Source organism: Microtus ochrogaster, linkage group LG1, assembly GCF_000317375.1.
Source record: "Microtus ochrogaster isolate Prairie Vole_2 linkage group LG1, MicOch1.0, whole genome shotgun sequence".
NCBI lineage: Eukaryota > Metazoa > Chordata > Mammalia > Rodentia > Cricetidae > Microtus > Microtus ochrogaster.
This window is the reverse complement of record NC_022027.1, coordinates 19887400-19899899: the sequence shown is the minus strand read 5'-3', so window position 1 is coordinate 19899899 and position 12500 is coordinate 19887400. Positions and strand designations below refer to the sequence as shown.

The window sequence follows — 12500 nt, the reverse complement described above, 5'->3', positions numbered from 1 at the left end:
GTAAAATCAATGGCCAAGCAGTGCTGCAATTAATATCGTTTCAGTGTGATTACTTTGTGTCTGAGAAGCCGGGAAATGAACAAGCAGCCTTTGTCTACAGGAAGCAGAAGCAATAGTTCAGCTGTTCCTCATAAGGAAGTTGGTATAAACTCCAGACCTAAAGAAAGGAGCAAAGCAGTTACCAAAACCCAGGGGAGTGTGGTTTCCTGGGGAGGAGTTTAGATGAGAGATACAGCTTTATATCCACAATCACAGCGAGGAAATTGGGACATTGTGTAACCAGCTCCCTCTCTCCAGGCTTTTTCTAGGTCTCTTCAGTAGGCACCCAACTGGAAGGCAGCGGTTCTACTAATGTGATCCAGGTAGATTAGCACATCAGACAGAAGGCAGGAGCATAGGGCTAGGGTGTGGCTGTACGGAATTCTGGAATATTTTTATGTGTTTCCTTATTGTTTTAATGTTACAATAATATGAGAAATGCTTTAACACTGGGAAAACTATGTTAATGTGTGCTAAGGGCTGTATGTATATATTTTCTTTTAAAATAAGCATTTAAAAGTATGTGAGAGAAAAAGAGGTAGAGGAAGAGTAGATTTTGTACAGAATGTATGAAACATAAGTGTGCAGTTACAGATTGTTTGTGTGTATGTATGTGTGTGTATGCATGTGCTTGAGGATATACATGTTGAATATGAATATGAGACATGTGGCATAATATGCCTGTGAGTCTATGTGAAGGTATCCAAGTAGGTTTGATAGTATACCCATGTGTATATATGTGATTATGCATATGAAAAAAATGTGCTTGAATAGGTGAATATATTAGTGGTATGTTGCTTACAATATTCAGATACTCATGATGTAAAAAGATAGGTGTAAGATGGTAAAGTAAATCATATGTTAGAGAGTGAGATTTTGAGAGGGGTTAAAAAATCGTGCTTGTTATTGTTTACTTTTGGCTCTTGGGGGGGGCATCAAGCTCCCAAATAATCACAAAGAGGTTTATTCTTACTTATGAATGCCTGGCCTTACCTTGGCTTGTTTCTAGCCAGCTATTCTTAACTTGAATTACCCTGTCTACCTTTAGCCTCCAAAATTTATCTTTCCTAGTCTATATACCTTTCTTTACTCCTTTCTTTGTGGTTTGCTGTGTAGCTGAGTGGCTGGTCTCTGGCATCCTCCTCTTCTTCTTTCATTCACTTGTTTTCTACTCTTCTTCTCTTCCTATTTGTTGTCTCTGCCTGCCAGTCCACCTACACTTTCTCCTACTTATTGGCCATTTAGCTTTTTATTAGACCATCAGCGGTTTTAGGAAGGCAAAGTACCACGGCTTCACAGAGTTAAACAAATGTAACAAAAAAGTGGCAGGATAAAACAAACATTAAATCTTTCTGCAATTAGAAAGGCACTAAATATTTTACTTTGTTCTCTTTAGTCAACAACATAAGCAAACATGCATTGTCCTTTTGGATGCTGTGTAAAAGTATTTCTTGACGAATAACATATGACAGTCAATTGTGACTGTCTTAGAGAAGTTCTCAATATGCTTGCTGTCTGTGTAGCTTTCTTTCTGAGAATTTCTCTTCTTTTTTAACCCTCATGTTGATGCCTATATTAAAACATCTTTAGTTAATGCCACTGCTGCTTAATGCTAACTAGTTATGAACTTCTTTGCTGTGTTGAAGCCACTAACCCCAGTTTGACCTGAGTTCAGGCCCTTAATAAAGAGAACATCTCAGCCTGTAGTATTGAGCCTCCTTCGCTGACCTAAACCCCAATGTTTATGTAATAAGATTTCTCTTAATTGTGTAATAAACAACCTCTATAAGGAATTGAAAGAGACCTTGGGTTACTGTACACAACTTCATTTTTTTCTGTATTGCTTCATTTCTCTCATAATGAGTATGAAAAGACACCAATTCCAAGCACTGTTATGAAAGAGCTTTTGGCAGTAGGAGGCTGAAGTGTTTTATACTATAAACTTATTTTAAGAGTTTCAGTGTCCTAAATTTGGCATGTTTCTGCCTATCATTGGTATCTATTATTTTACATTGTCACATGTGGGCTTTTGTCATCATGTAAATGGAATTGATTGCCTGGAGTCATCGAACAACTAGTTTAATTTTATATAACAATTTTTAAAAGCCATTCTCTATATCATATATTTACTTCACACTTAGTAAACAACCTTATCTATTAAACTGCAAACTGGTTGTGGTGATTTGCAAGTGAATGGCCCCCAAAGTATGTGGCACTCTTAGGAGGTATGGTCTCGGAGTACACGTAGGCTTGCTGGAGGAAGTATGTCACTATGAAGGCAGACTTTGAGATTTTGTATATGTTTAAGCAATGCCCAGGGTCTCAAACCATTTCCTGTTTCCATTGACCTGTAAGTCAAGATGTTGAACCCGCAGCTCTTTCTCCTGTATCACATCTGCTTGCACACCATCAAGTTGCATCATGATGATAATGGACTAAACTTCTGAAAAAGTATGCCAATCCATTTAAATGTTTTCCTTTATAAGAATTCCCATGCTCATGGTGTCTCTTCACAGAAACAGAAACCGTAACTAAGACACTGGGAAAACTCTGCTGCAAATGCCTGTAAGCTTAGTTGTGAACCCCTGGTGCTATTAGTTACAGAAAGCATATCAGTCATCACTGAAGGTGCAGACGCCCAGAGATGCCTTTAGTTGTTTGAGGAGTCTCCTTTGTTTCCTCCAATCACTTCAATACCAAGTCAACTCACTTCAAACTGTCTTAGTAACTGGAAAAAGTTGACACCCAGTCTTTAAAATCCATGAGTCATTTTCTCGGGTAAAAGAAGAATCAACACACCTTCAATCGGCAGCCACATCCACCCAGGGCTGACGTTCCATGAACACCTTATGCTCCCACTTGAACTTGAGCTCTTCTGCAAGATCACCCCGGCCTAGCTTGCGGAGATGGCGAGCCAGGAGGCGAATTTTGTCCATGGAAGTCGGGAGTGATCGTTTCCAGAAGCAAAGCAGGTCGTGGATCTGCTCTGTCAGATCGTCTGGGTGCTTGAGTTTGATGAGCTGAACTGTGCTGAGGCGCAGAGGAAGGGAGGCAGTGAGGATCTCGACACCTTCTTCAGAGAGCTCCTCTGCCAACCAGTGAAGTAAATTATCCCAAAGAGCCTCTGTCAGGACACGTGTAAGGTTAGGTGAGGATAGTGAGGTTAGGATTCTTGTTTAGTCACTTGCTGATCTAACACTCCTCACCAGGTCATGCGAAATCTATCTGCTTTCAGGTCTAGCCTCTGAGAAACGAAACTATGAGACAACCCAGGTAGGCTGCCGAATGTCTGCCAGTACTAAGGTCATCTGAGGGTACCAGCTACTGCAGAGGCTTAGCAATGCTAGCATCCCTAGGAACCAGAAGGGCTTGTTAAAATGATTTTTTATACCCCATCCATATAATGACTGAGCAGTAAGTACTAGGGTAAGACAGGCATATGATGTTTTTAATGAGCTCTCAGTAGATGCTGATACTGGAGTCCAGACCACTGCTTGAATACTACTGTGTTGGAGGATGTTTTCCAGGTACAAGCAGATATTTTTTATTAGTACTAATATGATGAATAACTACATCAGCTAGTCAATTTTCACAGGGATATAACTACACATATATCCACAAAAGACAGAGTACCCGGAATGCATTTCTATGGAAGGTCCTCTAACAAAAATTTCCAATGACCTCTGCACAATATAGACCTGCAAACACCTTGAGTAGATTTATCATGATCAACAGAGCTCTGACCAAGTCTGGAAACCTGTTCGCCTCTTGCATTTCTGATTCCATTTTGCAGTCATTATTTGTTGTGGTGTGTAATTTAGGCCATCTGTCTGTGTAAGTTCCCCATGCCCTACTCTCTTCCATCACAGCCACTTTTCTCCTGGTTTGTGTTCACTCTCACCTTCGACTACCTGCATGAACTACTGAATACACTTTCCTGTGAAGATTACTTAGGAAAAGGGGCAGATACAACCTTCTTAGGTTCCAAACAGTGTTCTCCTAGCATCAGGCAAAGCACACATTTTGATGTTCATTGCACTTCGTAACACTCTTCCTCTCTCTATGTCTTTCCCTCCTTCTTCTGAAATTAGCAGGCAGCTTTATCACCAGTCTTGCCAATAACTGTTCACTCCCCTAACCACAATCCCTTTGTCCTGTCTTGTGTTTCCAAAACAAATAGAAGTCAGGCTTCTCATTTCATTTTCTTTCTTTTCCTTTTTTTCTTTCCTTTTCTTTTCTTCTCTTATTTCCTTTCTTTCTTTTTGCATTGCTAAAGATTGACCAGGGTTTGCTCCATGGTCAATAGTTTCTCTACCACATCGTAGACTGTAATTCTACCACTGAGCTACATCCATCCACAGCCTGAAAAATTTTGTGCTTCATCGTCAGTGAGATTGCTTCCTCCTATGTGGTCTAAATTTCTCAACATTACTACTTTCCTTACACCCTAGATTTCCACAGATCCAGTTCCTCTGCTCCTAGGTAGTAAATACATCCTTCCATTACTAGTAGCTATCTGCCATTTTCTCACTCACCCATGCAAAGTCCTTCCTGCCTTATCCCAGTGCTTCTCTAAAGGCTCACCTCTCTATATCTATAATGGTCTTAGAATCAACTTCAAATGTGTTTCCTCTTTCTCTTCATTATTTCCTGGTTCCCAACCTTAATCCTGCTTTCTTAGCATTTTCCAAACTACTTGGGCTTCCCCAAGTCATGAAAAATATATTGAATGCAACCAGCTATGCTACTTTGTATCAAGCATGTTATCTGAGATATTGACAAATGCACATAGAAATCTTATTATTCTAAAGTCAATTTAAAATTTTCTATCCCAATGGCCAGCAAATTCTTTCTTCTGTCCTAAGCCGACTCAAACTGTCCTAGAGACATTTGGTTACTACTTACAGCCACTGGCTCTTGGTTTACACCTTCTGTGACACCCATTGACCACGTCGTCGTCATCATCATCATCATCATCATCATCATCATCATCATCATCATCATTATTATATGCAGAAGCAGTATTTCATGGCTTCCTTCTTTTCTCTCTTTCCTCAGATCACTCACTTCCCCAGTGTAACTCATCGTTACCTTCCTGTGTCATTTCATTTGAATTTTTTCAAGAGCATATTTTTTCTAAATCTAATTTTTATTCAATATTTGTGTATGTGTCTATGGTTTACATATGAGAATGTGGATGTACATATGACATAGTGTTTATTTGTAGGTTAGAAGATAACTGGAATTTGGAGTCAGTTCTCTCTCACTGTGGAGTGCAGGGATTGAACTTGGGTCTTTAGGCTTATATGGAGAGCACTTCTACCTGCCAAGCCAACTTGCCAACCCCAGATATTCAATTTCCTATGTCTCTCCCAATGAATTCATATAATCTTACTTACTTACCCTCTCTTACAGGTAACATACCTTAATCTACTATAGATTCATCTTTAGCTTTGTTTTTTCTTGACCATACTCTAGAACTGAGTATTTGCCTCTTTGTGAGTGATGAACTTATCTATATGGCTATAGAACAGACAACTGAGATACCATATTTATAAATCTGAAACTATCAACCTTTGGCCTTTTCTTATTTCCAGCTGCCTGGGTCTTGATTTCTTTGTTTGCTTCTTTGATTTTTTTTATTGTGGTAGTTTGGCTGAGTAAGCTTAAACACTGCTATTCTTCAAATTTCTCAAAGCCCATGTCACATACTCTTATGTCTAAATACTCTCTTAACTTTACAGATTTCAAGTATTCTGATTTCCAGCCATAGTGACACTCCATTAATCATTCTTTCTGTAGTTGGGATCTTAAATATTTTACTTAAAAGACCCATATTTCTTGGTCAGTGGTGTTATTTGGAGATGGAGGGATCCTTTGGAGGTTGAGCCTGGTGAGAAGTTAGGTCATTAGGCTTTTCTTGTTGGGGGAGCAGGAGCACTATGACCCTGAGGTCTTTCTGTTTCTCTTCATTTTTTTCCTGATGGGATGAGATGAACAAAACTTCTCTGCCATATCTTTCCACCACAGTGTACTCTCCTGCCAGAAGTCATGGTGAAACTGAGTCAAAACAAGCCTTTCTCATTTTAAATATTTTTGACATTTATTTGTTTGGTTTCACATGTGTTCATGTTTTGACTGTGTGTATGGCATACCATGTGCATGCAGTACTAACACGGGCCAAAAGAGGTCATTATATTCCCTGTAACTGGAGTTACAGATAGTTGTTAGCCACCATGTGGGTACTGGGAATCAAATGAGTTCCTTTGCATAAGCAACAAGTACTCTTAACCATTGAGCCATTTCTCTAGGCCCCTTTCCCATTTTAAAATTGATTTCCTCAGTTATTCTGTCACAGTATTGGAAGACTGACCCCTACAAAGTTCTGTCTTCTTGCTGAAAGGAATTAAAGTTCTCGTTCATATTCTTGCTATTAATTTTGGCTTGCTTTTGAATTTGACACAGCTAATAAGAATTTGAGATTTGATCTGATCTTGTTAATCACTTTTTATAAATCTATTGAAAGGTAGTCCTATTGTTTAAGCTTTTTAATTTGAATATTTTAAGCACTTAATTGTTTCTTTGTTGTGCAGGAAAGCTGTGAGCTCACTGTGCACGGTGGATGGGACAGAGTGCAGAATATTCTTCCCACAAGGTGGCCTTCTAGGAAGAATCAAATAAAGTATGATAAGTGAATGCACTGGAAAGCAAGGTCATGGAGGGAATACCCTGGTCTGTTCCCGTTAACCCCATTACATGGCCAAGATGATAAGACATAACACCAGGTGTATGCACTTGTATTTGCTTAATCTACCTGTAAACATCACCCTATCCTTTGTTTGCCTTAATAAAATTGAGAACTGTTTTGTTCGCACTACTCTTTTAGAATTCTGAAGCCTGGAGTCCCCTAGTTCGTCTCCATTCAGATCTTTAGAATATATCCTTTTGTCTTTCAGACTTAGCCTTGTTGGTCATGGGACAGGTCAACAACCCAAGTCTAATCCCATCAATGGTCATCCTTCCATCTGAAGCTTTGATGCTACCTGGAACTTCCTAATACACATAATGAGGAATGCCATGTTTTTGTACAATCTGATGGTCATTGACAGCAACAAATATTGTGTTTTTATTTAAACATTAAATTTCTTTAAAAATTAACAACATTAAACTTTCTGAGATTTCACTCACTTCAGCTGTGCAAACTTCACCTGCTCTCTTTTAAAATGTATGTCTTTGATGAAGTATATAATAAATAAAGTTTATTCCTATTCTCCATACAATGCAGATGAGGAGTGCCTGCATTTTCTGCACTAACCCATAAGGACTGCTAATCAGGATTCCGGTCCATTCCTGGTGGACCTAGTAGAGTATGGTGAACAATATGATAAATTTGATGAGCACAAATTACAGAATTTGTAGACTTTACATTATTAAATAATACATTTAAAACTTAAATAGAATAAGTGTGTCAAGTCCTATTTGGAAACTTGCATCTTTGTTAGGTAGCTACATTCTTGTTAATATGAAACCTAACTAATTATGAATAACCACAACCAAATATTTTCCCTCTGCTTTCAGAGCTCAAAGTGATCAGCATTACACAATAAAACCTTCTCTTTCTTGTTGCAGTGTAATGCACACCTCAATTTCACCTTTACTGACACCTAAGACAATCTTTAATTGACAACATTTGGATACTGACACGTGGAAATTAGAGTTAAAGTTGAACAATTTTGCAATGCTACAAAACTATAGTGTATTTACCAAATCTAGAATTTCTATGTGAGCAAAATGCTTTATAAAGCTCATATTTCTATGAATTACAATATAGTTATAATCATATATATATTTATATATATATATTTGTAAATGCTATTTGAGGTTACATGTACATGAATTCTCAAAGAAGTCCATTGATGGGTTTTCCTGCAATGATTAAGTGTTAATCTCTCACTTCTTTTATATAAAAGAATTCAGTTACATGTAAACTCTATGACAATAACAAGTAATTTGACCAGGACAAAGTGAAGGGTCCTTACCTAGAGGGTCTGTGGACACTCTTTTGGTGCTCTGTGGTCGGTTGATTACTTTTTCGTGCTGCTCAGAGAAAGGGAAGCACAGTAAGTGAAGGAAGTTAAATGCTGAACAAGCTCAGTCTCCACCCAAACCTCACCCTTGTTGGCAAAGACTCAAGCTGCACACCTTGCAAACTGAAACTGTGTGTGTGTGGGTATTCACCAGTAATTCTCCTGTATTAGTACAAAGTACAACAACCCAGATGTTTCAAAAAATTTACACTTAGTCACAATTAAGCATCACCATAGAAACCACATGAAGTCCAAACAAAACTAAAATTGAGGATAATTTAAAAGACATTAGCATAAAGCACCCCATGAACTCTATGCCGAAACCATGATATTTCATAAAATCCATGTATGCCAAGAACTGGGCCTTAACACTCAACTTGGGACTTGGTACCCAGCAGAGACTCAAACAACAGTTTATGTGAATGATATGCATATAGGATACAAGAAACAGTTGTTATGCATATATCTTAAAACACATTTTTCAGAACTAATCATATAGTTAATCATTCCTTTTGAAACTACCTGGCTAACAATTTGTACACAGTTAATGTGGAAGAGTGAAAAATAACATATGACAAGAAGCAAAAATGTCTGGTTTTAAACAGCTAATTAGAGGCTGAGAAGCAAAGTTTCTTTGAAGCATTTGACACCTCAATCTCTGTGAAAGATAGTTATTAGGACTGCATCACAAAATCTTGAACACAGTTCATTACAGCTTCATCTATAATGACAAAAACATAAATGACCAAGATTGTCTTAAAGAAGTGAGCACTACTCCGATTATAGAAGAGTACTTACTAAAAAACCAAAGACAAATAATTGAAGGACAAAGAAGGATAAAAATTGAAAGATGCCACTTTCTAAATAAAAGTGCCATAGTCTATTATGCTAACTGCAAAACTTTTGTTTTGAAAAATTACATATTCCAGTTTCTCTGAGATCATGTTCCTAATATGACATTTTTTTTCAAACATGGGAAAAATTTCTAGTGATTTCTGATAGGTAGGGATCAAGGAGACATGACAATAAAGGGGAATAAAGAGGGCATTGTTGTAATGAACTAATCCTGAATTGATGGTATGATGGGTATGCCATTCATCAAGCTACAAGGTAGCAGAGAGCTACACAGAAACATGTATTGATGTCACCTTCCTGGCTTTGACAATATACCACATTTACATGGAGTACAGATGCTAAGGAACATTGGTTGAAGAATAAATAATTCTCTCTACTATCTTTCCAACTTCATAAAAATCTATCTTTCCTCCCCCCTCTCTCTTTTTCTGTGTGTGTGTGTGTGTGTGAAATGGGACTGAACCAATGGCAACATGCATACTAGCGAATGTTCTAATACCAAGGTTGAGGTACACTGCCAGCACCCCGTTTTTTTATTTTAAAAAATCCTACCTCACAGCAATGACAATAAGAACAATAAATGTACTATATGTCAATATGTAACACACCTTATGTACTTAAAACAACAAGTTCACTGAATCTGACTATTTGCTTTGTAGCAATGCTTTTCATAGAAGTTCTATAGAAGAATATAAAACAAATTAAGAAGTTTTATAGGAGGAAATTAAGAAATAAATATATGTTCAGGTATATTGTTTTGTACCACTTCAATCTAAATTAACTTGGATGTAACGACTATATGACAGACCCTTTAAAACTGAAATATAAATGTCAATTTATTTATACTTTTAAATTCAATTTATGTGTGTGTAAACATCTTTGTGTGCTTGCATGAACGTACACACTCAAACATGTGCAGGGACCCATTGAGGCTTTGGTGTCAGATGCCATGAAGCTAGAGTTACAGATATAGGTATCTGCGAACCAACATACGTGGCTGCTGGGATCTGCACTCTGGTCCCTTTGGTTAAGCAGCAAATATTGCTAAATGCTGAGTCATCTTGTCACCGCCATAAACAGTGCAACAGAATCTGCCTCTGTAAATCCAATTAAACATTTTATTTTATAAATTGCACTGTTCATAGTGTTTTGTAAGAGCAATAGAAAAGTAACGAATACAACTGCTTACTTTAATCAATTTATTTTCTGTGAATGATTCTTCAATAATAATTATCATTTGCATTAGAGAGCAGTTATAGCAAAATAATTGTAAGCCATTTTCTTAGGTTTGTAACTGATGGTTTACAGTGATTTCTTAATGATTTCATACTATAGGAAAGCTAGATAGACTATTAATCAAATAAGTAATCTGTTATAAAACTAATATTGACAGAAATTCTATGATCTTTATAGGTTCATCATAACTGTCTGTCAAATAATAACTTATTGCAGTATTGTCTCAGTCTATGCTTTATGACATTATTTCATTCCAAAACAAAACAGTAGTTTGATTAATTATCATTTCTATTTCACAAATGTAAATTTATGAAGTTAACATGGCTAAGAAATTACAAAACTAGATTTAAAACCCAGGTCTTTTTAAAACTCTAATTAGAAGATAATGTTCTCTGATTACGTATTCGGCAATGATTTTGATTAGTAACCATAGGTTAGGAGTTACTCTAAAGAATATAACCTGTAATCTTTGCAGCAAAATGCAGTTTTGTGAGTATCCAATGAAGTAGTTATTATGTATATTTAACAGATGAAGAGAACAGATTTAAAGAAAGAAGACAATTTGGTCAAAAATGTCCATTTAAAATGACAGATATACCATTCAACCTACTATCTATAAGAAAAATCAAATCTTAAGTTTACAACTGTAAGTTAAAACTTGCATAGAAAATAAATATAGCATACAACTTTGCATTTAGTTATTCCAGTAACTTCTACATTGCATGCATGATTCATACATGCTAACTTTGCTTCTCTAGACTTGGAGGTAGTATGAGGTGGAGGTTTAAAATCTGACTTCTGGCACTGGTACTCATTTAGTTGTGACCTTGAGCAAAATATTCCCTTTTTCCTTGGTTCCTCACTTTAAGCAAGAATAATAGCAACTGTTCCCCAGTGACATTGAAAGGAGACACTGAATTATATCATGCTTCTTTAAAGCATGGCATAATATACAACAAAGTGCTCAAAATATTACCAGCCATGACTTGTTTATTCTTAAAAAATTACTATTTGCTGCCTACTTAACAAGAAGTTCACTTATATAAACAAAAAGAAGCTCTAAAAATAAGTGCAATTAAAACAAAACAGCATTGCTAAATTCTGTTGCTAGCCTGAGAACAATTCACAGCTAAGAAGGGAGTTTTGCAAGTGATAGAGACATTAACACCAGCCTGTGTTCTATTCACAAGATCAGAGGAAGGGACTAAAAAGAGAACAGCTGCATCACCACGTGGATCTATTTTTTATTTAAAGGTAATGTATGCATTAATTTAAGAAATAAATGGAAACACTACCAGAAACTTCAAGACTTGAGGACAAGCATTCTTGGAAAGAAGCATTCTTTTTTTTTGTTTTCAGGTAATGACATCATTCAGGATAAATAGGTATGGAAAGTGTTTATGTCTTTCCAAGCTCTAGAGAAAACATTTTAATGGCATGGGAGTAATGAGTCACCAAGGGAATTAGACTCTTCTACATCAGAGAAAGCCAGATCCGGTGGGTAGAGAGGGATGGCTGCAGTGTCTGCTCAACTGTCCCTAGGAGCTGTGTCCCTATAGGAGTAGAACAAAAAATCTTACCAGCATGTCCATAAGTGACTAAGCTCTTAAAACCAACATGATTATGGAAGATTGCTTCTGTTGTGTGAGAATTCCCAGGTGAGCAGATGACCACGATCCAAGACTCAACTCCAAAGCTGAGTTTCAACAAAAGAGTTTGGTTATGGTGTCTTGGAGGCCTACTATTTTTCTAAAGGCAAATGGAAGGGGAGTGGATCAGGGAAAAAGGAGAGAGGAGCTGGGAAGAGTGGAGTGGGGGGAAACTATGGTCAGGATGTATTGTTTGAGAGAAGAATCTATTCTCAATAATATATAAATAAGCAAACAAACAAGCAAATAAATAAATAAATAAAATTGCTCATTCCCTTCTCAGGGGGTAGAAAAAGACTCCATAAGAGAATGGAAGAAGCTAAATGCTGTGACTGGGTCATATTATGACCTTGTCCTTTACAAATCAAAAAAGAAAAAAGAAAAAAATATGTTTCTCATTGAATATAGAACATAAGCTTGCTGGTGCTTATTATGGAGGAAAGGAATGTATTGCGATCAATTATTGTAATCACCCTTTAGAAATGTATTTGCAAGTATTTTTTGTAGATGAAATGGTAGGTCATATTTTATTTTCTTTAAAATTTTTCTACAAGAAGAAATAATACCATCAAATCAAGGTGTAAAATGATGGAAGAAGTGTTTAGTAAAGTTCTTTCTGCATATTCTTTACTTC

General features: G+C 36.8%; 1 protein-coding gene across 1 annotated transcript in view; it reads right to left on the bottom strand.

Moving 5' to 3' along the window:
• Positions 1-2512: 2512 nt before the first annotated feature.
• Positions 2513-12500, bottom strand: part of Dthd1 (death domain containing 1) — a 51336-nt gene continuing 41348 nt past the window's right edge. Inside the window, exons 9-10 of the mRNA XM_026785243.1 lie at positions 8079-8136; positions 2513-3163 (exon numbers count right to left, since the gene is read on the bottom strand). Of these exons, the coding sequence (XP_026641044.1) occupies positions 2841-3163; positions 8079-8136 (381 nt within the window). The 3' untranslated portion in view covers positions 2513-2840. The remainder of the gene's footprint in view (positions 3164-8078; positions 8137-12500) is intronic.